At 42.8% G+C, this 27,753-nt stretch overlaps 1 protein-coding gene across 1 annotated transcript; it reads left to right on the plus strand.

Annotated features, from left to right (window-relative positions):
- Positions 1 to 27,690, plus strand: LOC142954932 (tensin-2-like). The gene is made up of 27 exons (XM_076096302.1): positions 1 to 533; positions 8,300 to 8,405; positions 8,571 to 8,608; positions 17,477 to 17,509; positions 17,591 to 17,640; positions 17,792 to 17,975; positions 18,200 to 18,250; positions 18,380 to 18,502; positions 18,597 to 18,661; positions 19,322 to 19,405; positions 19,495 to 19,607; positions 19,729 to 19,789; positions 20,102 to 20,177; positions 20,532 to 20,661; positions 21,363 to 21,428; positions 21,516 to 21,632; positions 21,733 to 23,124; positions 23,272 to 23,422; positions 23,523 to 24,388; positions 24,597 to 24,728; positions 25,438 to 25,530; positions 25,690 to 25,767; positions 25,896 to 25,973; positions 26,176 to 26,344; positions 26,474 to 26,542; positions 26,852 to 26,881; positions 27,078 to 27,690. The coding sequence occupies exons 1-27, from the start codon at positions 411 to 413 to the stop codon at positions 27,220 to 27,222; spliced, it is 4,623 nt and encodes a 1,540-aa protein (XP_075952417.1). The 5' UTR covers positions 1 to 410; the 3' UTR covers positions 27,223 to 27,690.
- Positions 27,691 to 27,753: the final 63 nt, after the last annotated feature.

A 27,753-nucleotide genomic window follows, 5' to 3' on the forward strand; every position in this document is an offset into this window, starting at 1 on the left:
GTGTAAGAGGAGAGGTGGGGGGGGGGGGGGGAGAGAGTGGAGAGTCTGTGCTTGGTGACACTTTTTTGGAGGGGTGAAAGAGAGGTTGTAAGAGGAGAGGGGGGAAAGGAGAGAAAAAAAAAAGTCATCTGGGGTGGATTTCAAGGCAGGGCAGGCTGTCAGAGAGAAGGGCAGAGGTGTGAGGAGTCACTGGGGAAGAAGGAGCATGTTGGAGGGGAAGACGTTGGCTGTCGCAGAAACTTAAGGAGGCCCTTCATAACATGAAGCGCTGAGAGGAGGGAAAGAAGAAGAAGAAGAAGAAGAAGAAGAGGAGGAGGAGGACCTTCTGGAGCAAAGCACTTCTGCGGAAGGAGCGGATAAGAGTCGAGGAAATTAAAGATACGAGGCGAAAAGAGGAGTCTTCTGGAAGTATGGGGTGCGTTCACAGCATGAGCACTGGCAGGATGAAGACACATGGACCTGATACTGACCCAGGAGGAATCCCCATAAAGGCAGAGGCTGAGGTGCATCCTGACATCCTTCAACTTGCTGAGGTAAGTGAATAACTGCTCTTTCGGGAACAGTAAACATTGGGGTTGTGCATGGCAGAAATGCCTCGCTTCTGATCGTACAGTATGTAGAGTCCATTAGGAGCTAAAGCAAAAAAGCATTTTGCAGTTTGAGGATAAAAGATCATGATAGAAGTTCTTTATGTTTGGATGTACATTATTGCTTCAGTTGTTTCAAATAGCCAGAGATACTGCTTAGTGTTTTATCATTTGACTCAGAAGAAGAAGCTGAACTTTGTTTAATTATTATACACTACATTCACCGCATACTAGTTACATGTTGCAGAAATGAATGTTGACATGTTTTATATGTCAGGTAATGACTTGGAATAAAGTTGACTAAGGAGTTGAAACACAGAGGTGGGTGATAATTTATACTGTATGCTTTATAAACAGTCAAACCTGACGGGGTCATTTTTGACCCCAGAGGACAACAGGTGTGATTATGTGCTGCCATTAAAAAAATTCAAATGATTCAAGAACAGCATCCTCACTAAACTTTGATATGTACCTCTCTGTGATAAGTCAAATAGTAAAAATTAATATAAAGTCAAAATAATTCATTGTTTCATTGTATTTTCACTCAAAAACAGGGTATACTTTTATGTAAACAAGGTCTATTGGCCCTAAATTCCAAAAATGAAGGGAACGATTTGTGGTAATGTGTTGGACTGAAGTAAGACTAAAGGTGTAAAACAGAATTGATTGACAATTTATACTGTATGCTTTAAAAACAGTCAAACCAGGTGGGGTCATTTTTGACCCCAGAGGACAACACAAGGACAGACATCAACCAAAGACATCCAAAGAATTACTACTACCTTTCCAAATTAGATGACACCAAAGTAGTTCTCTCTCTCTTACAAAATATTCTTCCTCTGTGGTTTTTGAAGCATCTTGTGCAGCACATGCTTGTGCACCGAAGGATGAACGTGTGTTTTCAAGGTTCCTGCATCAGACGCACAAATTTGATGCGATAGCATAATGTTAATGAGATTGGTCAAAAGTTTGATTTTGATAGCCTGGTGAATTTGTCACTCCTGCTGCGTAACATGGGATTGTTGGCGAGGAACGATGGAAATAGATACAGAGAGTGGCGGACGATCCACTTGATCCCTGTTAATCGTGTCTCTCCGGGTTCAAGAGGAAGTGGTATAGGTTACTGTTAGGTTCTGACCCGCCGTCTGCCTGGCTGCTGGCTCTATTTAGGAACATCTATGGATTTAGGAGCAAGCCACTTAAAGCCTCTGGAGGACTTTTATAGAGACTAAAATAAAAAAAGTGTCTGTTGGTTTAGGACCATGGCTATGCACCAGAATGTGTGCGTTCTCTTACATGTCAGAGTAAATCACTCTCCGGCATGCTGTGTGTCAGACGAGATGGATAAACAGAAAGAAAATGAATTTCAAGTAAAGTCACTTTACTTTCACACAGTGCTGCACAGTGAACTTCTGGATCTTGCTGGAACAAAAAAACATTACTCAGATCACATGTGGCTGCAAATCCCCTAAAGACCTGATTGTGTGTGTCTGTACGAATTTGTGTGTGTGTGTGAGAGTGTGTGTGTGTGAGTGTGGGTGTATCTGAACGTGCCATATTATGATTACATAGTCCCAGCTGAATGGGTGGACTCTGCAAGGGAGAGGAATGAAATATGTCATACATGCAACAGTCCAGGAGTTCTCTATGTTGTTTGTAGTGTCTGTCTCTTTTGTCTCTGTCTCCGTCTCGGCATCTCTTTCTCACACACACAAACACACACTCATTCCCGCACCTATTTTCAGCCTTTTCATGGCTGTTTAGGGGTGACAGCCCCTACTCGAGCAGGTTATAAATATCCTGCCAGGACTAGAGCATACCCCTGACTCGCCACCTGCTCCCGTCCCTTCCTGAGAGGATCGTGTGTGTGTGTGTGCATGTGTGTGTGCATGTGTGTGCGTGTGCGTGTGTGTGTGCGTGTGTTACCCAAAGCTAGAGGTTGTGGCTCCTGCTCTCCGGTATGTCATCACTAGTGTGGTGTCACTGAAAAAAGACACTCACGCACGACCGAGGAATTTAGTGCTGAAGGGGGGGTGTTACTGTACACTGTATTTATTTACTGTGTGTGTGCTGCATATTTTTTTGTTTATATTTATGAATGAATTAGCACAATGTGTACATTTCATAGAGCCAGAAATATATTGAAAACTCAGCGTTAGATAACTTTCCCGAGTTGTTTTGGAATAAGATCCTTAATTAAAATGCTACTACTGCTGCCGTCCTCACGGAAAGAAGAAGCCCATGCAGCCACATTCATTAAGGAACCCATTATGTTTCCGTTGGTGCCTGACCCGCTCCTCATCTCCATGTTAGCTTCGGGCTCTCTGCAGTGGCCCGACATGCTTGTAGAATGACATAGGCTTTGGCTGCAAAAATCCAAATAGGGTGGGGTTCTTTAATACTGCAAAGCAATACTGCAACACTGCTGATAGTCACGGGAGCCACTGGAGACTGAATGTCCACTCAACTGAAGTTCCTGTTTACTTGTACTAAAAGTACTCGAATGTCACAAACATCTGTACAGTCCAATGCAGTCGATATTCAGTCCAAATTCAAAAATCCTCGACATTCAAACTAGACATTTGAAGGGTTTAAAATGCTCAGTATGATAGAGCATTAAATGAACATTGTGATCGGATTGAATTATGCGACACATGTTCTTAATGTTGTGTCCACCCCTTACTGTTGCTTTCTCCTTCTACTGTTGGCTAATGTCCTGATAGAAACAGAGGGAAAGAAAAACAACTGGGAGAAAAGCGAAATGGCATCATTATGTAAAAAGGCAAACCCCGCACTGTGAGATTCATGAGTCATTTCATTTGTTTGTTTTAAATTGAATGACTGCTCTATGATCTCAATTGTTAGAAATTACCACACGATTTGCTTCACGTTAAGTGCTAACTCACCAACACACTGCAAACAACTCTGGTACCATGCTTTGATGAAGCTTAGTTTTGTTTATTTGAGACAGATTACCAACTTTTCATCATGCTTGATGTTAGCACAGGAAACAAAATCCCTTTATGCACCTGAAATAAATAAATAATTTAGATAATTTAAATAATTTAGATAATAATAATATATTTTTTAATTTATTATTATTTATTATTATTATTTATTTATATATATTATGTTTTCTATTTTTATTTTTATATATATATATACTGTATATACTGTATATTTGGCATAGTCATCCTGTAGTCATCCTGGATGGATATTCAATAAAGGGATGTGTGGTCGGGTGTTTGTAGATTAAGATACGCTTCACTTATTTTAAATTACATTTCTCTAGTTGCAACACAGACAATACAATGGGTCTGCATTCATCAGGTCATTAAAAATAAAGTTATAAAGTTATACTACTATTTGTCCACCAGGCGGTGCCGTTGACTCATCTTGCGTTGTTAGTTTGAACTTCAAACTGACACACTGGTATCAAAAGATGAGTGATTCACGTGAGGTTTCAACATGGAACTGATGAACATGTGTTCATCCAAAATGAAGCGTTAAAATGGTCGTTTGAGATGTTTTTCTCTTTAAAGAATTCACGGACCTTGAAGAAGGAGAAGACACTGTACTCCAAGTGATTGTCCAGTGTCGGCTTCAGTGGACCTCATTCTGCAACACACTACTGCACTGACATTGTTGCCTTTTTATGATTTTTTTGATGTAGCTTTACTACAACTTGGCTCAGATGTGCAGCAATAAAATCTAACTACGCCACTATAAACATGGAAAAACATTTGTGATTTAGTTGAACCAATGGCAATTCAATGTCTAGTCACATTGAGCTATTGATACTGTTTTGGTATTTCTAAGTAATGTTACTTATTTAACCTAATAAGATTTAATGTTGATATTTTAGATATTGATATTGACATATACAGATGATATTTTGTATATCGTTTAAGAAATAATATTCTACATAATTCTACAAAACATTTCTTATGTAGAAGAAGATTTTTAAGTATTTCCCTTATTGTGGGATTTCATTCCGCTGAATTTTTCTTTATGTGTAAAGAAAGCAATTCTGATAAAAGTTGTCGTCCTTTACTGTGAGTCCGGTCCAACTAACTCGTCAGTGTGATCAGTCACAACTCTTCTTTTTATTCTGCAGGTGATCTCTTGTCAGGTTCACGAAGGGACAGGGTTACACATACAGTGCGCCATTACATAAGTCCAATTGATTCAAGCTCCAAAATTCACGAGTTATGTAATAACATTTTAAAAGTAAATGGCTGGAGGGGATGATGATCCTCCTCTCCCCTCACATGCCCTCTTTTTGTCAGGTTCACCGGCCTATCGCCTCTCTTCCTAAATCCCCCTGTACAGACACACACATACTACTACACACACAGATACCCAGATTCAACGCATTAAGTGGATTCCATGCTTTAAAGCAGCTTCCGTTCATCATAACAGCAGAGGACATGTGTCAATAGTCCAACGTTACTCTGCTGCTCTAAGATCAATACATACGGCATAATGGTAATGTGTCCCGTCCGTGCCTGCGAGCTTATGATCAGCACAGGTCAGTGAACAAAATAAACACTGTTTTTCCACCAGAGAGGGTTATTGTTGTTAGATAACAGTAATTTAATTATTTTTAATCCAACAATTTTAAACACACTGTCCGACCCCTGTACCCGAGCGGAGGACATCAGACCCTGATTACAATAACAACACAGTACAGTCTTCATGAATTGCATTGGTTTATGGTATTGTTCTCAGGGCATTGTTCATCAAATAACCATCTACTGTAACTCTCTCTAGTGGCTAACAGGATCAAACTGAATCCACATTATTTCTGTGTTTGTTCGCCAGTGCTTGAATGCCCTGATTTGTTGGCTGTAAAATTAAAGAAAGATTTGGGGAATTACATTAATTTGTTCTCTTGCTGAGAGTTAGATTTGAGGATCGATACCACTATTGCGTTTGAATGCTAAAAATGAAGCTACTGGCAGCAGCCAGTTAGCTTAGCTTAGCTTTAGGAATGTAAACAAGAGGACACAGTTAGTCTATGGACAAAGAAGGCAAAATCTGCCTATCAGCACCTCACTTATACTTAAAGCGGGTATAATACATATTGTTATATACTAATAATGTATCAGATGTGAATAAAATGTGTAATGTGAGAGGCCTTGCTCATAGTGATGAAGCTACAGAATCTGCAGCTCCCCTCGACTTTACAGGGCTTTACAAGTTTCAGGTCATTGTTCAGCTGTCCGGCCGTAGCTTTACAGTTTTGGTTCAAGCTATCTCACCGCTCTCTGTGGATTTTCAACAAAAAAGCTCTAAAACCCTCAGTACACTAGCTGCTCACCACCAAACAGCAGACACAGTTAGCAAATAGCTCACTGAAAAGCATTCACAACTTTTAAAGAAGCAAGTGTGGTCGAAGTGAATCAGCTTGCATTCACGTTCACATTAGTAACCACACATAGCTCAGGGCAGGGCTACATAAAACATTAATTATACATTTCTAGTCATGAAGGATTTAGACTGTGTACTCTCTTCTCGGGAGACACGGCTGTTTTATAGAGCATCGTGGTTAATAGAATGAGTTTCCTTCCACTCTTTCTCAGTCAAGATGGCGGCGAAGTGAGACTCTGGTGTCAATAAAAATTGTTTTTAGAGTGAGTCCAACACCTTCATCTTCCAGAGTTGAACTCAATGCCCCCCCCCCCCCCCCCCCCCCCTTGTTTGGAAAAAGCCAGGCATCGGAAAAAGTATAAAATGCTTGAGCTGAGAAATGTTTTTTCAAGACCAGAGAAAAGCATCGAGTCATTTAACTGGAAAATAAACACCAGTCTGTGCAGGTACGCTGTTTGTGGCCCTCCACCTCTCCTATTGCCTCTCTCTCTCACACACACACGCACACACACACACACACACACACACACACACACACACACACACACACAGACGCAGTGCAAACACCCACTCCCTCCTGATGTTTCCAGGCGCCTCCTCATTCCGTGCTCAAGGAAAGTTTTAAGTGTTTCACATGCTGTCAAAAGGCATTGCTTTGGGAAAGCATTAATAGCTTTGTATAAACATTATCCCACTTTTCACTGGGACACTTAAGTGCTGCTGTATATAAAAAGCTAAATCCTTGGGTTATGACTCAGGGCACTACTTATTTGCTTTAGGGCAGATACCCTCACTGGGACTGTGTGTGTGTGCGCAAAAACATTTTTTCTCCAGGTTTAACGCTTTATTTTCATATCTCCTCTATCATTTAAATTGATACAGTTACTGAGAATCATTCAGTTCATTTAGGGTATTTTTAGGACATAAAACCTTTCAGCCAATAATCTTGACCTGGCTCAGGCCCCTGCTTAAAAATGACATGCCCAAAAATGACTAGAGTGTATCTCTGCAACTACAAGGTATACTTGAATGATCCTGGTATCATCATAAAGGTACCACTTGTGAGGTTTCTGCTGAGGTGTAAGCATCGGTATATATGTTACCGGGTCAGATTAAATCTAAATGGGGACACAGCATAATTTACAGATTTATTTTCCGCCAAACGAAATTTTACACTTCACTATCCCAGAATGATGCAGTTGCAACCTTCAGCAAACCATGTCACAACATTACTTTTTCCACAGAATTACGTTAACAAAGTGAAGCAAATCAAAGTTGGAGAGGTTTTAGTAGAGACATGTAGAGGCAGAATCATCAAATTGGCCCTTTGGTTACATTTGGGTACCATCTGTGCCATTTGTTCTCAGGTAACTGTACAACTCAATTAAGTTAGTTTAAATGTCACGATAGGTTTTAATTATATTTAAATACTATTGCAAAATCAATCAATCACACCTTTACACATGTTCCCATTAAAAAAATGTGCATGGACGCATGCCTGTATTGAGGGCCAATGCCTTTAGGATGAGTGCAGTATGCTACCCCGATTCATCCACCAGATGGAAACACAGACTCTGTTTTCACAGTAAAGGCTGAAGAGAGGCTGTTCGATGCTGGAGGAGTGGAAATTCTCCTCCATGCAAATACACACGGCTGGAATCGACTCCAAATTAGTTTTGCAAGAGTTCAGTTATAAACCAAATTATTGGACGAATTCTGATATTTGCACCTATAGGATAAGTCAGGGTATCACCAAAGTTTTTACAATTGATCCTCTGGGGAACATGAATGTCTGTACCAAATGTTATGGTAAACCATGTGGCAGATACACCCAGCCCAGCAACCTGAAGAAAGCCAACAGCATCAAAAGGATACCATTAAAGAAAATGAACACTGTGTGCATCTATTCAATTACATTGAGCCCAGCACATTGGAGGATGGCAGCACAGGAAGCTGTTTGTTTTCCATCATCTCAGCTGCCCCACAGACTAAGACAGAATGAGGACAAGTTAAGAGACGAGACAACAGGATTCCTCAAAACACAGCGTGATATGACGGGAGTCTTTAGTGGAGGAAGCTGAATGTACAGCAGGTAGAACATCAGTGCTCATGCTGGTGTGTCACCGAACCAGCGCACATCTGCTCTGACAGCAGCCGGACAGGGGACAGTGACCGTCCAATGCTGAGATAAAATGCTCGAGACACATTAAAGCAGAACATATTTTACAACCACAAATGCATTCAGATGGTTTCAGTCTAATCAATGATTAAGTGAATGTCTTCCTATGAGCGGAAGCGTCTCTCCCCTCGACTCATTTGATAGATTTGTGTCTCTGCAGCTCGTCAAAACGGGGAGCCACACCTTCACAGAGAAGAGCTTCAAGAGGAAAAGGGTGTGCGATGTGTGCAAGCAAAACATTGACAACCCCGGGGCTTTCTGCAAGGGTGAGTCCACGTCTCAAGTCAGGTCAGCTACAGATACAACGGACCGGTGTGGATGCGCACCTATAGATCTCACATAGATGAGGTCACCCTGACTGTCCTCTCTCTCTCTGTCTCTCTCAAAGCGCACTGTCAGAATAATACATGCACTCTCCTTTCTGTGTGCAGAGTGCAAGGTTGCGGTTCACAAGACATGCGAAGCCAAGGTAAGCCAAACCTTTCCTCACTCTACCTTCCTCCTGTCCTGAGCAAACTGTGCTCCTGTGTCAGAGGTTCAGATGTGAGTTTTAAGTGGAGTAAGCCATGTGCACTGACCTAGATGTATGGTTAAAGGAAGGCCACCACCCCCCCCCCCCCCCCCAAACTGCAACCAGCCAGGTTGCTATGAGTAATTCAGTCATGCGTTAACGTGGCATAGCAGGAGCTCCTGTCCTCAAACACTATGGAAGTCTCTGTGAAGTCTCTGTAATACGGCTTGATAGGAAGCATTTGTGCTTATTAAAGAATAATACTTTACACAATTCCATTATAATAATATAATATATATATATAATAATTCCATTAGCGTTGTCTCTGAGAAGTGCTCATAGGCTGATCATAAGAGGGCATTAGCCTGTGAGCTGTCTCAGTGGGGGTCAGAGGAAGAAAAGCACAAGAGGCAGCACAGCTCAGGGAGATGGCACCTTTGAAGAGGAAAACTGGCTGTGTGCCAACCTGTCAAGTTGTAATAGATCAGTAGCTGTGCACTTTTACTATAGTAATAAGAAAGTCAAGTACATAAATGAACTGGCTCGGGATAACTGGAAGCTACTTGTTTGCAAGAACCGCTGCTTGCTAATGCAAAATGGCAATACTCCAATGGCCTGGTTTATTGGGAATAGGAAGGGAAAACCCAGGTGAACACTTCATCACTGTTTTAAGCAATAGAGGCATTGTTAGTCCATCAGTGGTGAAAGTGAGGTGTTGTTGTCACTCCCTCAGAATCAAAGAGAAATAGCTTCTTGTCACCATTTCTGCACTGCCACCATAAACAACCATACGAGGTAAAATCCATCATAAAGGAGGCCGGGACACAACTGTCTACACAGATAGCGACCTCAATAGATACGACTGCCATGCAAACGACTGTGTTATGAACAAGGAGCCTGCTCTTTGTTGTTTTTGAGTGGATTATTCCATTATAAGAGGATGTGTTTGCGTTGAGTGAGAGGGAAGCACTCTCTCTCTCTCTCTCTCTCTCTCTGTCCACAGCTTATGTCAAACCGTTGGCAGTAGCTGCCTCTGCTCTCCCGTGACCCCGCTCACAGCAGCTCAGTGTCACACACCACGGAGTGAGCTCATGACCTTGCTGTAACTGTGCTGTTGTGCACAAACACACAGAAAGAAACCGCATTCACATTTATTTCTCAGATCTTCAGGTCAGGTTGGAGGTGGTGCCCCTTCCTCCTCCTACACACACGCACTGTAACAGTGTATAACTGGGCACAACCAGCTGTTGTGCCCTCGCAGCATGTATTAAAAGAGGATTATTATTTGTGTCATACTCGTCCCCGTGGTCACCACCGCGATAGCCAAAAACAACTCTTGGTTGCTGCAGGAGAGGCAGGCGCCGTGGACGAGAGTGGACATCGTCACACGGGACAATGATCAATCTGCACAGGAGAAGTCTGAGTGGGTAAATATAGAAAATAACAAGAGTGCCGTAGATGCCTGCCAGTGAGTGATCGTGTAGGGGGGGGAGGGTGACGCAAATAAGTGAGAGGCAGCTGGGGAGGCCGACCGTGTGTGAGTGTGTGTAATCAGTCCCGTTTGGGGGTATTCATAAATAAAGGGGAGCATTGGGTCGGGGCTACAAATTGCTCTCGGCTTCATGTCACGCTATGCTCCCACTGTGCTTCTCATATGTCAACATATTGCTTCTTTTTTTTTTTTTTTCCTTTCTTCTTTTATCTCTTGCGTCTCACTGTCATCATCTTTATTTTTACCTTTCATCTCCGTCAGATTTCTCCTTTTCCTGATGTTTTATAGTCACAGTTATAGCTTCTCCCACCTCTTCCGTGGTATTTTTTGTCTTCTTTTCAAGTCTTAAATGCTTTCATCAGTGTGTTATGCCAGCTACCATCTCCATAACAATCACAACTATTTTCAGTTCCAAGGTTGCTGTTTTTTTGTGTGCATCCTTTGTGCAGTCCATCTACTCCTGCCTCTTTGTGCCGCTGCTACTTGTCATCTCTCTCTCTCAGCCTCCGGCCACTGGAGAGGTCACTGGACATCAGCACTCTGCAGGGCTGCCCAGTGCCTGCACGTATTGATGTGTGTGTGTGTGAGTGCACGTGCAAGGGAAAGCACTTGCACAGTCGACGTGCTTTACTGTCTCTGTACGTATGACGCAGGCATAGTGAGAGGGAAAAGCTATGTTGCATGTGCAGCACAGTGGGAGTGTGTGCGTGTGTGTGTGTTATCGTGAGAGAGAGAGGGAGGGAAGCAAAGGGAGTCGGTGAGAGAGAGTGAGAGCTTGTTTGAGAGAGAGAGAGAGAGAGAGAGAGAGAGACAGGGAGGTGGTGTATCCCAGTCTACAGACAGGACTGCTCAGAGGCAGAGGGGAAGACTGAAGCTGCTTGTTGAGAGGTAAAAACACTCTCTGTATTTACTGAGTAAAGCTTTGGGTTTAGTTTATTCACATGTATTCTGCACATGAGTTTTGACTTTTCATTTCTGTATTTTCCTTTTCTATTGAGTAGCAAGCTAACAACCTTAAAGCCTCTTCACAGTGTTTGCTCTGATAATGCGGCATGTGATGCATGTGTGCACATAATTCCATTTAGGAGCTAGAGAGCTCTTGCTTTGCCCAGAAAGAGGATTTCAATGACTGTGATTAAGGCAAGTGCAGAAAATATAAGCCGAGACTCCTGCTTTGACCTACAAAAAAATACACAGATTTTAATTTTTAATACCCGAGAGTGAAAGATTTACTTTTTAATGAGATAGTTCAGTATGCATGCAGGTTAGCAAATTACAGGAACTGTAACAAAACCTGTTCTATATGCTCCTATACATGCCCGTAAATGTACAATATTGTAAAACTGCTGTGCCAGACTGTTTTGGGGATAGATTAATGTGTTTGAGGGCATGCCGGCTCGTGTGCGCATTTGCATACACCAGCATGCACAACTGTTCTTGCTTTTAATTTCATCAACATTTATACCATCGACTCTGTGTCACTTATGTATGCTGCTGAAAGAATGCAATTTCCCACAGTATCCATCAACTGAAGCATATCTGTCTCCTTCAACACTGTGTATACATGTCTGTGTATAGACAACCATCTATGACCAAAGGACACCTGACAGAGACAAATGTCTGCATCCCAGACTCAGCTGTCCTAACACAATCTGATGGATCCTAATGTTGCGTAGTGAAATACAGATGGTTGTTGTGTTTAGTCATACACACCAGCTGTTCTGCTAATGTTCTAGCTGATTTATGAATTGATATAGCAAGTATGATGCTTTACGGAATATGTGCTTGTGTAATAAGAAAGTGTTGTACATATTAGTGTTGTCCATCAGTCCTTATTAATGCAAGTGGAACAGTTTTCTAAAATACCTCAGACGTTGTTACTTATCGGGCGTTATTTACGCCGTTACTGATGTATCTGCAGTGTGCTAATATCCACTCATTTATCGGTCTATAGCAGAAGTTGTGAATTTCTGTGGCTATTTCTCCTATCAGGCATTTTGAGCAACAAGTGCCATGTTTTTCCCACCTCTCCTGTTCTGTTTGTGTCTCACCACGGGAGACCGGGTGGAAATGCTTTCCTGTGGCAGCTCGACGTGTCATTGCACATCAGTGGGAGGGTAGAAAGAGCTTTAAGTCGATACAGATGGAGAACTCAGTGGGATGGTGGTTGAAGTGGATCTATCCTGTCAGATGAGCATCTGTGTTACTTCATTAAGGTGGCCACACTGTGGCTGCTATTTATAACCAGCATGATGCACTGTGTACAAATAATTATCATGGTTAATTTAATGTGACTGCTTTACTAGTCTTATCAATAATTAATTTTTAAAGGGACAGTGCGCGCAGACACACACACACACACACACACACACACACACACACACACACACACACACACACACACACACACACACACATTTTCATTTCCTGAGAGCACAAGCCAAACAAGACTTGTTTAATATTCCAGGAATTATACAGCTCCTATATTTCGTTGGAAAGGCTTTAAAACAATTGAAGCTTATTTGAGCATCATTTTATAATATATTTATTTTGAATATTCATGTGTTGGATCAATACAGACAGTAGGTTGTGATAAAAGTGTGTTATTTTTAATTATTGGACGTTAAATGTCGATAGGAAAATGTAAATGCATCTTGCAGTGAGACAGAGTTATAGCACAGATTCATTGCCAGGTCTCTTTAAAATATCACTGCTGCTGCTGCCAGAAATGCAAGTGGATTTATGAGATGACTGACGGATAAATAGACAAAATGAGCCTTTAAGTGTTCTGACGGACATATGGTCTAAAATAAGGAGCTCTATCAAAATAGCTCAGTGAAATCTCTCTGCTGTGTGTCAGTGGTCAGCGTGTTCAGCTGTTGACATCTCTCTCCAGTGCTCGCTCTCGCTTTCTGTTTACCTCTCCTCTTTCCTCCATAACATCTTCCTGATGCCCTTTTTCTCCACCTTCAAAGCTTCGTCTACATCTCCACTCCCTGGACAGTTTGTGTGTTTGCTTTGAGTTGTGCTACCTTTTGTTCCCTTCTTCTCCGGGGCCGGGTTAGTGACTTGCCCCGGCTGTGAGTGATGCTTATCGAGGTGTCATCTGATGTTGTAGCTCTTGGCAGGGATGAGTGTGGTTATCCTCTCCCCAGGCACTAAAAGTAGAGAGACACACAGAGTGTGCGAGGTGGCAGGACAGGGGGGAGTGACAGACGGCAGGAGCTCAGAAATGCAGAAATGAGGGATCAAAGATGAGAGAAAACGGAACACAGGCAGAGAAGAAAGAGACTTCACTTTCATGTGAAGCCTCTTATAACAGCCACTCCTAAATGTGTCCTCTGGAGCCCTGGGTGAAATGTTAACAGTCAGTGCAAGAAAACAAATAGCCTCAGAGTTTTACTTTAGACTTTGGCCTTCAGTGTCTTTTTGTGAAACCATGGAACTTGGAATTAGTCATGGTTACTTTGATTTTCCACTGTCAAATGGTAAGGCTTACTCACTTCTCCCTCTCCAGACTGCGATGTCAGCTCTGAGTCGACTGTCAGAATGAAGCTCGCTCCTCCTGGACGGCGTACAGACACCCCTGTCTCAAACACTTACAGTTATCTCCAGCTTCACTGCAATTGACTTTCGCTGCTCTCTGGGCAGATCTCTGTGTTGGGTTTCCTCTCGCTGGAATAGGAGTGATGATTCAAGGTGTGGCAGTGACAACTTTTTAGATTCAAACCACAGTCACTCTGTTGTGAAGCAGCCAGGAAACTCTTAATCAAGATTCACTGTTGCACTGCTGGTCAGATGTACAGTATATGTCAATAAGTAGTGAAAAATGCCCATCACAATTTCCAAGAGCCCAAGAAGATGTCAAAATACCTGTATTGCACTCGTTCCCAGAGGTAGATGAGAAAATCAATACCACTTTCATAACTCTCGGTTCAATATGAAGCTGGAGCCAGCAGCTAGTTGGCTTAACTTAGCTTAGCTTAACTGGAAAACTGGAAACAGCGCATAACTGCTAGCCTGGCTCTACCAGTAACTACATCTACCTACCAGCACCTTTAAAGCTGTAACGTGTTAACAAGTGAGTTTTAGAGGTGGTGGAAAGAGGACTTTTTAAACTTCGGACAAAGTAAAGCCAGTTGTTTCCTTGTTTCCAGTCTTTGTGCTATAAGCAAAGGCAAGTGGCCGCTTGCAATAGCTGCATCTATCCCAGAGAAAAGAAGCACACGCTCACATTTGCGAAGCTGAAACTGAAGAATGTTTGCCAGTTTTGCTTTAATAAATGTAAAAAGTGTTAATTGATGAACAAGGCAATCTGAACCACTCAACTGACCAGACATCCAGCCCACTCTAGATCCAGTGAGTCAGTCCCTGAGGACGGGATCGAGTGCTGTCACTGGCACCTCAGTAAACGCTAGCTGATGAACAGGACGAACTGAACCAGATGGCTCTGATCCCAGTGGCTCCAGCGTACAGTCCACATGCATTAATGAAGACCCTGAGGCTGGCAGAGCCACCAAAGACACGTGTATACACTTTGTGTGTGTGCGTGTGTGTGCGCCTGTGTGCCTGTGTGTGTGTGTGTGCACGTGGGAACCTGGTTGACCAGTGCTGACTTCCTGTTGCAAATTGCTTCCTGTTGACTCTGGTGTGCATGCCAGTTCAACAGTGTTCGTCTTCTGTGTGAACAACGTGTGTGTGTGTTTGTGTTTACACACATGTATGTACATGTGTGTTGTCTCTGTCTCCTACTGTTCCTTCCTGGAGCCGACCACTTTATCCACTTAACTACCATTATTAAACCTATTAAGAGAGGAGATCTCCCCTATGGCTGTCTCGCTGTGTTCTTTCATTTTCTACTGTAGGTTTTATAACATGCTTGTGATCTGTCATTGTACATTAACACACTGGAAAGTACAGATTATGCTTGATCTGTGGTGGAATGTGAAAATAACTGATTGACTAGAGATCCAAGAAACTATGGATTTATGGGAATAAAAACTAAATAACAAATACAGAGTTTTAGTCAGTCTGTGTGAGACTTGCATGACGATAGTCACGCAACGACATAAGCTTGTCAGTTCAGCAGTTGCATATTTTGTTGATTGTTCCCTGCCATGCAACCTATTACAGCATGAGCGTACCCTTTTCTCCTTTACTCATTCCTCCCTGGATCAAATGTCCATATATGTTTCCCTCCTTTTTCCCTATCACACTGTCCCAAACTCTCTGTCAGTCTTTGTCTGTGTCCCCTCTGTAATGTCGTTTGCTATCTCCTGTCTGTGTGTGTGTGTGTGTGTGTGTGTGTGTGTGTGTGTGTGTGTGTGTGTGTGCGTGTGCGTGTGTGTGTATGTGTGTGTGTGCAATGAAATAAGAAAGCTGCCACTTGCGTTTATACCATGTAAGAGAAAACCCATCTTCGGGCCGCATGAAAAATCTTTTTGAAGTCTTTTTAAAGAAACCAATCAAATCAAATGGAACATTCCAGGATGCCATTGCTCCTATCCTGGAAATGTGCCAACACCTAAATAAAGTGAAATTAATTGTGTAAGTTGTGTACTATTTCTCTGGAGAGAAATTCAGAAACTTGATTTAACAACAGCATGTAAATGACTGCAATGTTTTCCAAGATTTAGAAAATTAGCAACTAATTAAATAAGTTGTTTGTGTTAATTTCAAACCTTCCAAACATACATTGGTCTCAGTTAATAAAACTACAGTACAGTAGCTATACTGCTGGGTGGACAGACCACACAAATCAAATCAGCTGCCAATTTTTTCTATAAGTCACATCAGTATCATGTTCTACATTATTAATGTAGTCAACAATGTTGTTGACATGATATGCCTACAAGACTCGCAGCTATTCTGAATCCGAACAAAGACTACTAAACCAACCTCCACTGTGTCAGGGACCGAAATCAAATAACCTCACGATCAAATGTATCTGGAGCTCAGATCAAAACCTGACAATCAATCGTATTGAGCAACATGTTCCTTACTTTTGGTCAAAGATAGAGCAGGGATGGTTTACAAACTAGCTTAAAACCAACATCTATCAGTAAGTTGTGACATAAATAAAAAAAAATGGAAATATATAAATGTAGCATTGAAAATGTCCGACGGTATTGATCGTACCTCGGTTTCTTCTCGTGTATTTCTACGTGGTCGCCGTTGTTTTTCTGAGTTGTAGATCATTGTGATTGCAGGCAATTTGACTTGTTGACCTGTTGCCTGACACCTGTCAGCACTGCCCAGCACTGCCCAGCCACAGAGGGCAGCTCAGCTGTCAATCAATCTCATGGAATAGTTCAAAGGTCATAAGTTGACAGGGGTGTCACCTGTCACGGTTTACAGTCAGAGCCCGTAGATGTGCTGCAATACTGACGTTTGATTTCATTTGTCAGCTCATTTCCTTCATTTTCCTTTTGTTAGGTTGTGTTATAAATACGTTTCTAGTTGTTTTTAATCATTTGATGTGATTTGAATCGTAGACCATCAAATGAGTCAGAAAGATAACACATGCACTGACAGCAGTTTCTAGCTTGTCACTTCAGGGTAAACTGTTATCCTCATAAGAATCTATCTAAAGGTAGTGGCTGTAGTCGGTTTGAGTGACCTCAGCGTCCCTCTTTCACTCTTTCTCTGTGCATATGTGTGTTTGTGGTTTTGGCAATATACTGTTGGCTAGAATACAAGGACTGCACGCCACATGTAGAGACTTCCTCCAGTAAACTTTATCACTCTGTCTCATTCCTCTCGTTCTTCTTTACGAGGCGAAAAAACTCAATCAATCATTTTTATTTTGTGTCTCTTATTTTAACATTTATACAGTGTGCAAAAGAAGAACTCAAAGAAGTCAAGTCAATGTCCTCAAGTTCTTTACATTTCTGACGCTTTTTTTTGTCTTTATCTGTATGTGTCTATTAGTGTGCACCAGTGTGTGTGTGTGTGTGTGTGTGTGTGTGTGTGTGTGTGTGTGTGTGTGTGTGTGTGTGTGTGTGTGTGTGTGTATGTGTGTGTGTTTCTGACATCGCGCATCACTAAGCCATCATGTGGAACAGTCAGATCTGTGCTGACAGCCTCTTCCTCAAAGGAGCTGCAGCAGATGACAGAAAGAAAGTGGGAATGAATCTTATCCTCTCCATCAGCTCTTCATCCTTTCTCCTCCTCCTTCCATCCCTGAATCTGCGCTGCTGGAGAAGGACCAAGAGCTTTAAAACAAACACGTGACTTGGCACGTGCTGGTTCATTACAAGTGTGTATGTGTGTGTGCGTGTGTATATGGTTATGTGACTGCTGCAAAAATCAACCGTGTGCTCATTTTCTTTCAGGTGACTCCCACCTGTACCTCAACACCAGACCTGGTGAGTGTGTACATGTAGTTTTATACTATGTAATCCAAATAATCATTGCAGTAGAGTTACTCTTTTCTAATTGTTTCTCAGCACGGCTCCACTAAATCTACACTACAGAAGAAGAGAGGCTCCATACCGAGGTACCAAGAACCCTGAATTACACATTAAAGAAAAGAAAAGGATATTTGATATGTAAAATGGATCCACAGAAATAAAATGCACAGTATAATCAACATTAGGGAGCTTAAACACTTGATGGATGTTTTGCACTAAAACTCTCACAATGTCCAGGAGTAAAAGCGTGGAACAAGTGATGGAGCATGTGATGGAGCGCCACTATGACTTTGACCTCACCTACATCACGGAGAGAATCATCTCTGTCTTCTTCCTGCCGGACCTGGAGGAGCAGCACTACCGCAGAAACCTGCAGGAAGTGGCGTCTATGCTGAAATCCAAGCACCAGGACAAGTTCTTGGTGAGTCATGAAAACTGAAAACATAAAGAAAAGTCTTCTTAATAATGAAGTCATGGCTGCTATTAAAAGCTTTATTAAAACAAATTGAACGCGCTTTCATTGCATATTTGTGTAACTATCTAAGATGATTGCTTTAAATCCTTATTTTGCATTGAGTTTGCTCAGTTTGTGGTTGTTATATAAAAATAGATTTGTGATATCTTTTTTATCTCTGCCTTTTCCAGCTACTGAATTTATCAGAGAAGAGACATGACATCACCAGACTTAACCCAAAGGTACTCATATTTACATCTTCACAGATAACAGATCAATAGAGTGAGAACTTTGTATTTTCTAGGTTCATAGACGGTTTGGACTCATTCGAAAACCAGAATTTAAAACATCTTTCCTCCTCTGCGGTTCAGGTGCAGGACTACGGCTGGCCTGATGTTCACGCCCCACCCCTCGACAGGATTTGTGCTGTTTGTAAAGCCATGGAGACGTGGCTGACCTCTGACCCCCACAATGTGGTGGTCCTCCACTGCAAGGTCAGTGCAACCTAAATCCACATCTGCTTGCTTTGCTGTGAAAAATTTGTGGGGAAAAGCTATTTCCTCATCACTTTGATCTGTGTTCTGACAGGGAAACAAAGGGAAGACGGGGGTCATTGTGGCAGCCTACATGCACTACAGCAAGATATCAGCTGGGTAATCTGCATCATTATCAATCGATCAGGGCACTCGTTATACCAGCACGTGTAAAGATGAATTGTCCGTTTTGTATTCACGCAGCTTTGTGTCTCCATAATGTCTTTATATTCTCATATTTCGTTGTCATCAAGGCCCAAACCCTTTTGATCACCTTCAGTCAATGTCATCAATGGAGGGCTGCAACTAACGATGATTATTTTTCGATAATCATTTAGTCTATATTATAATATGAATAAAAATCAATAATGAAAAAATGGCATAATAGAGCCCCAGTCGGCGTAATTAATATCTTGTTATTTTGTCCAAACAACAGTCCAAAACCCAAATCTATTACTTGTATATTACTATTAGTATCACAAAGGCTCAGAAAACTTGCAAATAATCAACTGAAACCAATTACTTTTTTCTGAAGTATTCCTTTTAAAAATGACTTATTGTTACTTGATTATCAATTTTGTCGTTCGACTTATCGATTCATTGACTCATCGTTAGTGCATTCGCATCTTGGTTTTTGTTGGCAAGCTTTAACCAGAGAAAATGGAAATGTCCATAAAGCCATTTTAGAAGAGACTAAATTGGTCGGCAAAGTCACCAACAACAACCATGATTTACTCTGTAATAAAGCATTTATTAACAAATCTCTGGTTGTGTCCACAGAGCGGACCAGGCTCTCACCACTCTAGCAATGAGAAAGTTCTGTGAAGACAAAGTCTCCTCTTCCCTACAGCCCTCTCAGAACAGGTGGGACACACTCATATTGTATTTCTAGTGCTGCTCGCCTCAGTCGCTCCATGCTCTCATCAATACATTTCCTCACCTCTCTTTTTCAGGTACATCTATTACTTTGGCGGGTTGCTGTCAGGTACCATCAAAATGAACAGCAGTCCCCTGTTCCTCCACCAGATCCTCATTCCATCACTACCAAACTTTCAGGCCGGAGGAGGTCAGTTTTACACAAACTAACGTTGCATAATAGCATCATTCTCAGCTTTTTTTACCATGTAAAAATCAATAAAGCCTTTGTCTACAAACTCATTTTTCTCCAACTTCTTCTGTATATACAGGTTTCTATCCATTCCTGAAAATCTATCAGTCCTTGCAGCTCGTCTACACCTCAGGCGTCTAGTAAGTACATGGCCAGTTGTCCAGTTACTGCGTTTTACAGCTCACCTCGTGTGGGCAGACTCTTTTCCTTCCCCTGTCCAACTGACAGATATTGTCTATACAGGCTGCTGTCTGTGTTTAGGTGTAGGCTGGTCTGTGCTTATGTTAAAGTTAAATGTTGTCTACCACTGTTGGACCCAACTGAGACATGTTTTGACTGGTTTTATGTGTGTTTGAGCTGGTGTGGCCGTTTTTTATTCAGTGTATTTGCGTGTGTGTGTGTGTGTGTGTGTGCGTGTCTGTCTGTGTCTGTGTCTGTGTGTGTGTGTCCAGTGATCCCCAGAGCTCCAGGGCAAGGAAGCTGAGTGTGACTATGGAGCCAGCACTTTTATTAAAGGGGGACATTATGGTGAGCCATAGCTTTTTGTGCACTGTGTGTCACTAATTGGAAACCTTCCCTTGATTTAAATCCAATCCAATCCATATCCACACATACAATACACATACAGTACATCACTGCATGTCTCTTTGAGAGGATAAACATATTCGGAGTACTGGATTTGTCTTGGAGGGCAATCAGTTGCCACAGCAGCAACATGCACCAACGATATATGATCCAACTAAAAAGAGCATTGTAACAAAGCAAATATAACTTGGATTTACTCCTTTTTCACACTTTGAGATATCACCATTTTGAGACGGTTCATGTGAAACGAGCCTCCGTAGTTGCACATGGCTTTCAAACCTAAATCCGTCTCTGCAGGTAAAGTGTTACCATCGGCGGAGTCGAGCAGCAGAGAGGGAGGTGGTGTTCAGAGTCCAGTTTCATACCTGCACTGTCCACGGAGCCCAGCTGTGGTTTGGCAAGACTGAACTGGACCTCGCCTGCACAGGTATAAAACAGAAGCTCAATAGTTTCTTAGGAAATGCATGGAATAGAAAGTTGGGGCAGTTTCAGCTTTTGGACAGTCATGGATGCTTTACAGAGTAAGAGAGTACAGAGAGAGAGTGAGTAGAGTGACAGGTATTTATGCTACATGTACATAAGGAAAACTATAGTACGGCATCACTGCTGGGAGGTTGTTTAGACTACACCAGTGCTTTACTGCACTACAATTTAAATATGTTTTATACATATGAATGAACAAATGGAAACCTCCTCCTATATATTTCTATTGCTTCCTTGAAATGGTTTACACGGCTGTATAATTCAAGACCCACTTATCTTTCAGTCCATTGCGGTGTTTGTCTGTACTCTGATACAAATATCAAATGACAGTGTCAGTTTTAAATGGAACAGAAATGCTTGAACATGGCTCAATAAGCAGCAGTCGTGTGACAGTTGCTCTAAGTGCTACATGCTGTGGCATGCATGCAATTTATAAATAACACTACGCATGCATGAAAGTAAAAAAACAAACTAAATTCAGATACAATTCTTTGAAGTGTTATGCTCTGTTGGTGATCTTTTTTTTATTAACTTTGGTGTTTCCACTTCACATGTCAAGAGCACTTTCTTGTGAATGTTATTATCAGTCTCTGTAGTTACAGTCTGGATATTTTAGTCACTGCCTTCATGCTCGTCGTTCTGTAGATGACAGGTTCCCTCCAGATGCTACAGTCGAGTTTATCTTCTCCAATGGGCCGGAAAAAATGAAAGGTGAATATGATCAGCTATCTGTCTGTCATAGCTTCTCTTTCTTTTCGCATGTTCGTATGCTTCATTGTAAAATGTCTGCTTTCCAAGGTCGAGAATACCGCAAGAATGATGCCTCCATCAAAGTGGACTACAACATCTCAGACCCTGTGGTCAGATGGGATTCTTATGAGAACTTCAACCTGCACCACCAAGACAGCATTGAAAGTAAGAAACATGCACACACACACACACACACACACAGGTGTAAAGGGGAAGCTTTGTGTTAAAAGTATCAGACATCACATCCCCTTCTTGTTTCTTGCAGATATCTCTCATACGAGGGGCCCTCTGGACGGCAGCCTGTATGCCCAGGTGAGGAAGCGTCGTGGGCCGGGCTCGACTGCCTCAGCAGCATCACCCAACGGGTGCCTCACTAGCAGCCCCACAGTCAAGCCTCAAACTCCCAGCCAGCCCCAGCCTCTCACCTACACCTCCGACTCCTCAATCCCCTCTGATCACCCGGAAGACCCCTCTCCGTCCATAAACCGCCCAGAAAGAGAAAACCCTGACTGTCCATCAAGGAGAGGAGACGGGGAAGACGGAGCAAAGGAGAAAAAAAGAGGCAAAGAGAAAGACAGAGAGACAGCAATTTTAGATGACGGAGACCCGCCAAGTCTGAGGCGAGAACACTCGTGTTGCGGTCGAAGGGGTGCGAAGTGTGGCGATGGTGGATGGGAGAGGGAACGAGAGCCCTGCCTTTCTGACGGTCATTGTCTCGGCCGTTGCAACATCACTAAAAAGAATCCAAAAAGCCAAACTCTGCCGGCCTTGCCATCCAAATCAGTTTCCCCGCCTCCTCATTCAACTCACATGGAACTCTGCCATCGACATAGTGCCCATCCTTTACAAGAGTTACCATGGGAACGTCCACCCCCACCCCCGCCCCCGCCTTGTCTCCTCAGGCCCTGCTACCCTTATTCCACCCCTGATCACACCCACCCACACAGCCACACCCTCCCAGCGTTAAACAGACTCTGCACTGGGGAAGAGTGTCACCTCCTCCATTATTCCAGTCACAATCCAGCCTCTCATCTCTCCCATCAATCACTGCCCTCTAGCCCTTACAGGGAAATGTTCTTCAGCTCTGCAACACAGTCCTCTGGCTGCCGCTGTCGAGACTGCTCCAGCAGGCGAGAGCACCAATCAGCCTCGGTTCGAGCATTCCACCCGTTGCACCCCGACCAATCAGAAAACCCACACTGGTCCCAAGGAGCCGGGATACAACGAACAAGAGAGGCGCCTCCGCTATGGGAAAGTGAAAATCCATGGGAGGTGGCGAGAGAGGCAGAGTTCTGGCAGTGCAAATCAGCCGTGCCGGCATTTCGTGTCTGCCACTCCGCTTTGGATCAGAGTCCAAACCCAGAGCCTAGATATGTCATCGGACCTCATCAGGGCTACCCCAGCCCCCAGTCTCTGATGGATGTGCGGGATGGAGCCAGCAGTGGGTACCACACCCCTCCACAGCCCCGTAACTCCTGTCCCTGCTCTCCTTATCAGTCATCCCCAGCCGAGAGCCATGAGAGCCGAGGTTACGCCTCAGGGTACCACTCTGGATCAGCCTCGCCTCTGCCCGCTAGTAGCCCCTCTCCTGTGAGAGGCAGGCTGCCCGAGTCTCCCTCTGGATCTGGAGACCAGCAGCACTCTGAGCATCACAAAGGTGACTGAATAGATGGATGGATGCAGTGTGGATTGTTTTCTTTCTTTTTTTTTACATTGAAATGTTAATAAAATGTTCATTACTTCTTATTTTTCTAATGTCTTTGTTATGTCTTCATCTCATCTTGTTTTATCTCACTCCTCGAAGGGGGACAAGCCAAGGCTGATGTGGAGGACGACATATCCCAGGGTTCAGAAGGTAAATCGGACTCCAATGGACAGTCAAGCACCCCTGGATTGGACTCTGATCATGACTACACAATCATCGGCAGCAGCAGCCCCACACACACAGAAGACAGGTGGGTGAAACATTTTCCTTTTTGACATGCTCTAAAGCTGAGAGTATAATGACATGAATACAGATTTGTATATAATTATTTATTATTATTTTTTCCTTAGTGTAACTGCTGATAGCCCTCCTCAAACCCAAGAACCCTCTAGAGATCTGGAGTCCAGCACAAATAGCGACAGAGCCATCACACCAGTACCAAGAGAAACACAAACACAAAGTTCCAACATACCCATAAACTCCACACAACCATCAAGTGAGCAGAGTTCGAGCTTCGATGGTAAACTTGGAGCAGCCAAGATCACAGGAAGTGCAGAGGGATCTAACCAATCACAGACTTCAAGCTATGCAACTGTCATCGTCACCCCAGTCCAGGTGCAACTGAATGGCTCTGCCCTTCCTAGCGATACCCCATCTGACAGCATCAGAGGTGCATCCATGAACCCCTCTGCTAGTCTCAGTTCTAGTCCTTCCACCACTTCCCCCAATTCTCCTATTGGCTCCCCAGACCTTCAGTCTTCTCCCCAGCCCTCTGGATCAGCTACAGACGCCGCAGGACAAAGATTGACTCCGGAAAGAGACTGCTCGACTGGCACAAAACCACCGTCCCCTGTGCCCGACGGATATCAAACACCAACCTTCCCCTTAGCGTCCTATTACTACCCATTACTAAATGTCCCTCATATACCATACACTGGGTACACTGCAGTTACCATCCCCGCCGTCCAGCCACCGCTACCAGAGAAGAAGCGGCTTTCGTCCTCACAGGGATACCTAAACGGACACAACTCTCTTCTCCGGGCCTCCTCAGCTCCTTCCCCCATGCACCACGTTACTTTCTCCCCCTCTGCGGGAGAGCAGAGACGGGGGTCTTCACACCACAGCTGTAGGGAGGAGGCAGACATCAGGGTCAATGCTAAGTTTGTCCAGGACAGCTCAAAGTACTGGTACAAACCAGGCATCTCCAGAGACCAAGGTGAGGATGACGAGGGATATGCAATGTTTGTATTCATCATTACCAATCTTGTTTTATCATCGATGATCAAGTAATTCAGGATAGTGGAACTTAATACACCGAACTAGAAAACAGCAGGGTGACCTTAGACATCATGTAACCTATATGTTGCCATTGTTGCATCTCTGATTTTACACTACAGCACTCTAATGCGTCTTCTCTCCCATAGCCATAGCTGTTTTGAAGGACAAGGGACCAGGAACTTTCCTCATCAGAGACAGTAACTCCTTCCAGGGGGCCTACGGTCTGGCCCTTAAGGTGGCCACACCTCCTCCTAATGCCAACATCACTGTCAGCAAAGGTATCCACGGTCCTGGTGTTGTGCATGTTGTCTCACTGTCACATTGCAAAGTCTCACACTTGACACTTGAACACAACAGTGCTATCGTTGTTAGCTACACCTGTGCTTTTCCTACTATGACTAAAGTCTGCTGTGAAAAAGGTGTTTTTCATGGCATCAGTCAAGTCACGTCATACTCCCAACAATAAACTACGTATAGAAATGTAATGCCGGTATCATGTTCCTCAATGGTTGATTAACTACATGATTTTGAATCATCATACCATCAAACCCATCAGCAGTCATTTCGGATGCAAGGAAGATACTTGCCAGCAAAGTGTACAAAATCACAGAAAACATCGAGTCAACTTAAGTACTTATTAGGAAGTTTATGATAAAATCAATCTGTGGTTTCCTTTACAATTATAATTAAGAATAAACATTTCATAGTTGAGTTCAAATGATGTATATGTAAGCACGTTTTTACTGTTGTCAAATTGAAGGCACAGGTACTAAAATGAATGTTTTTTTAACCGCTCCTAATTATTATTCATGTATGTATCTTCTTTTCATACGCATGTTATTGTTCGATTAGTCTATAGGCATCAGAATCTTACATTTTCTGTATCTTTTTCGTTCATGCATGCTTATAGAATAGGCTCTTCAGCATGACAGTCTGCCTCATTTTCCATCCTCACTTCTCACCCTCCTCTCCCCTCCTCTCTCTCAGGGGATCCTCTGGAACAGCTGGTGAGACACTTCCTCATCGAGACTGGGCCACGGGGAGTGAAGATCAAGGGCTGTCAGAATGAGTCCTACTTTGGTCAGTTATGTGGGAGACAACTGTCGCAATACGTTTCACAGACTGTATATAGTTATGGATGACATACTGAACCTGATCGTTTTAACCTATAGGAAGACATTCTAATCTGTCCGAATCATAATCTGTTTTACCTATTTTGTCTTTCCGTCTTTGTCTCAGGAAGTTTATCTGCCCTGGTGTACCAGCATTCAATTACTCCCATATCTCTGCCATGTGCCCTTCGCATCCCAGAAAAAGGTAAAGCGACATATTTATTATGAGAGAACAATCAAACACTTCAACAAATAGGAGGCCATTACAACAGAGACTGGACCCTCAATAATATATACAGTATTGTTATGTAACTGAAGACTATGATGTTTCAGATCTGGTTGGGGAGCTTCAGGAGATGCAGAGTACAACAAACACCAGCACGGCGGCTGACCTCCTCAAACAAGGAGCAGGTAGTACATGGGCTTTTTTCGTTTTTGGTGATTTTGCTGCCATATGAACTTCCGTAGCGGACCTAGCACATGCAGTGCAATTGATGCAGTTTCTAAGTCCGACCAACAGAGACTGCTCCAGCCTCGTGTTTTCATAGCACCAAGCTATAAGAGTACACATGTTTATGATGATCCATATTTTCTCATCTCTCTCATAAACAAGCTTGCAACGTGCTCTACCTGAACTCCCTGGAAACCGAGTCATTAACGGGCCCTGAGGCAATCTCAAAGGCAACCAAATGTACCTTTGCACTGAGTCCATGTCCAGTGGCAACGGTGGTCCACTTCAAAGTGTCTTCTCAGGGCATCACTCTAACCGACAGCAAAAGAAGGTACATCTTACTTCATAGCAACATTATGTCGCTTCATTTCAGTGGAAAAAAAAGTGGTCTGATAGAAAACTTTCCAGAAAAGCTAATTCCAAAGACGAACAAGTCACGGTATTGTTTGTGTGTCCACAGGCTATTTTTCAGGAGACACTACCCAATCAACAGTGTGACATTCAGCAGTCTCAACCCACAAGACCAGAGGTGGGTCAATGAGACATTGACAGTATTATTTATTAAAAACGATATACGTATGCTTGTACATGTTACTGCTGATTATCTTACGTAAAGGCAGCAACATCTGTGTGCTTGCTGCTGCACAAGCTCTTCCTGTATTGGCTTACATTATAGATATAAGATCTCTGTGATTTGTCTGCTTTTTCACTCTGAGAGGTGAATGTAGAATGCCAGTCACTGTCTACAGTCTTTATGAAACCGCCTCCATGTCTTTGTTATTCATGTTTTTTTACTAAATATTGTCTCTGTGTCTCTATTCGTGTGCCCGTGCTTCAGGTGGACTAATTCTGATAGCACGTCAAGCAAGTAAGTGCTTGCTTCACTGTGTGTGTTTTTCTTGGCGCGTGATATTAGCGACTGGTACAATGTGCTATACTTTGCATGGCAGTTCATCACAATCAGACGTGCTACTCTGACCTCTTGAAAAACAAAACTGGGTTTCTTTCAAATTGTATTAGTTCTCCTGTCTTTTAAACCTCTCGCATCTCCTTCTCCGCTGCAGGATGTTTGGGTTTGTGGCGAGGCGGACTGGGAGCACTACAGAGAACGTGTGTCACCTGTTTGCAGAAATGGACCCGGAGCAGCCAGCTGTGGCCATTGTCAACTTTATCAACAAAGTCATGCTGGGACCACAGCTCCGCAGATGAGAGTGCAGGAGAACTTGAAAAACTCTGGACTATTGGGGATCTAGTGGAGATGTTGACATGATTTTTTAACGAGGTGTGTGTGTGACTACATTTGTTCTTGCATTTATACACTGTGCTCGGCTGTTTTCATGACAGAATCCAGTTCTGACAGATCATGGCTCTGTAGAGCAAATGATGGTTTATATGTCAGTTTACAGAGCAAACAGATAAAGAGGAATAGTTTGATAAGCCAAAGACTGACTTTGTAATCTTTGCCAAATAAGAGTTGTGGTTTTGGGTGGTTGTTTTGTTTTTCTGCTGTTGATTAAGTTGTTGCTATTTTATTTGTAATTCTGTTTCAAACAGTACAACAAACTTCACAAGCTGCGAAAGTCACAATCCATTTCACTGTTATTTGTATAAAAGTTTAAAACTAAAGGAAATGGTTAAGAAATCTTCAATATGTGGAAAAATGTCGTATTTTATGGTTTAAAGTGCCAAAATGCAATTTTGGTCTTTAAACCATGCGACAAAGAGTAAAGACATCCTGTA

This window comes from Anarhichas minor, unplaced genomic scaffold (genome assembly GCF_050575085.1).
Source record: "Anarhichas minor isolate MPS153535 unplaced genomic scaffold, ASM5057508v1 ptg000021l, whole genome shotgun sequence".
NCBI lineage: Eukaryota > Metazoa > Chordata > Actinopteri > Perciformes > Anarhichadidae > Anarhichas > Anarhichas minor.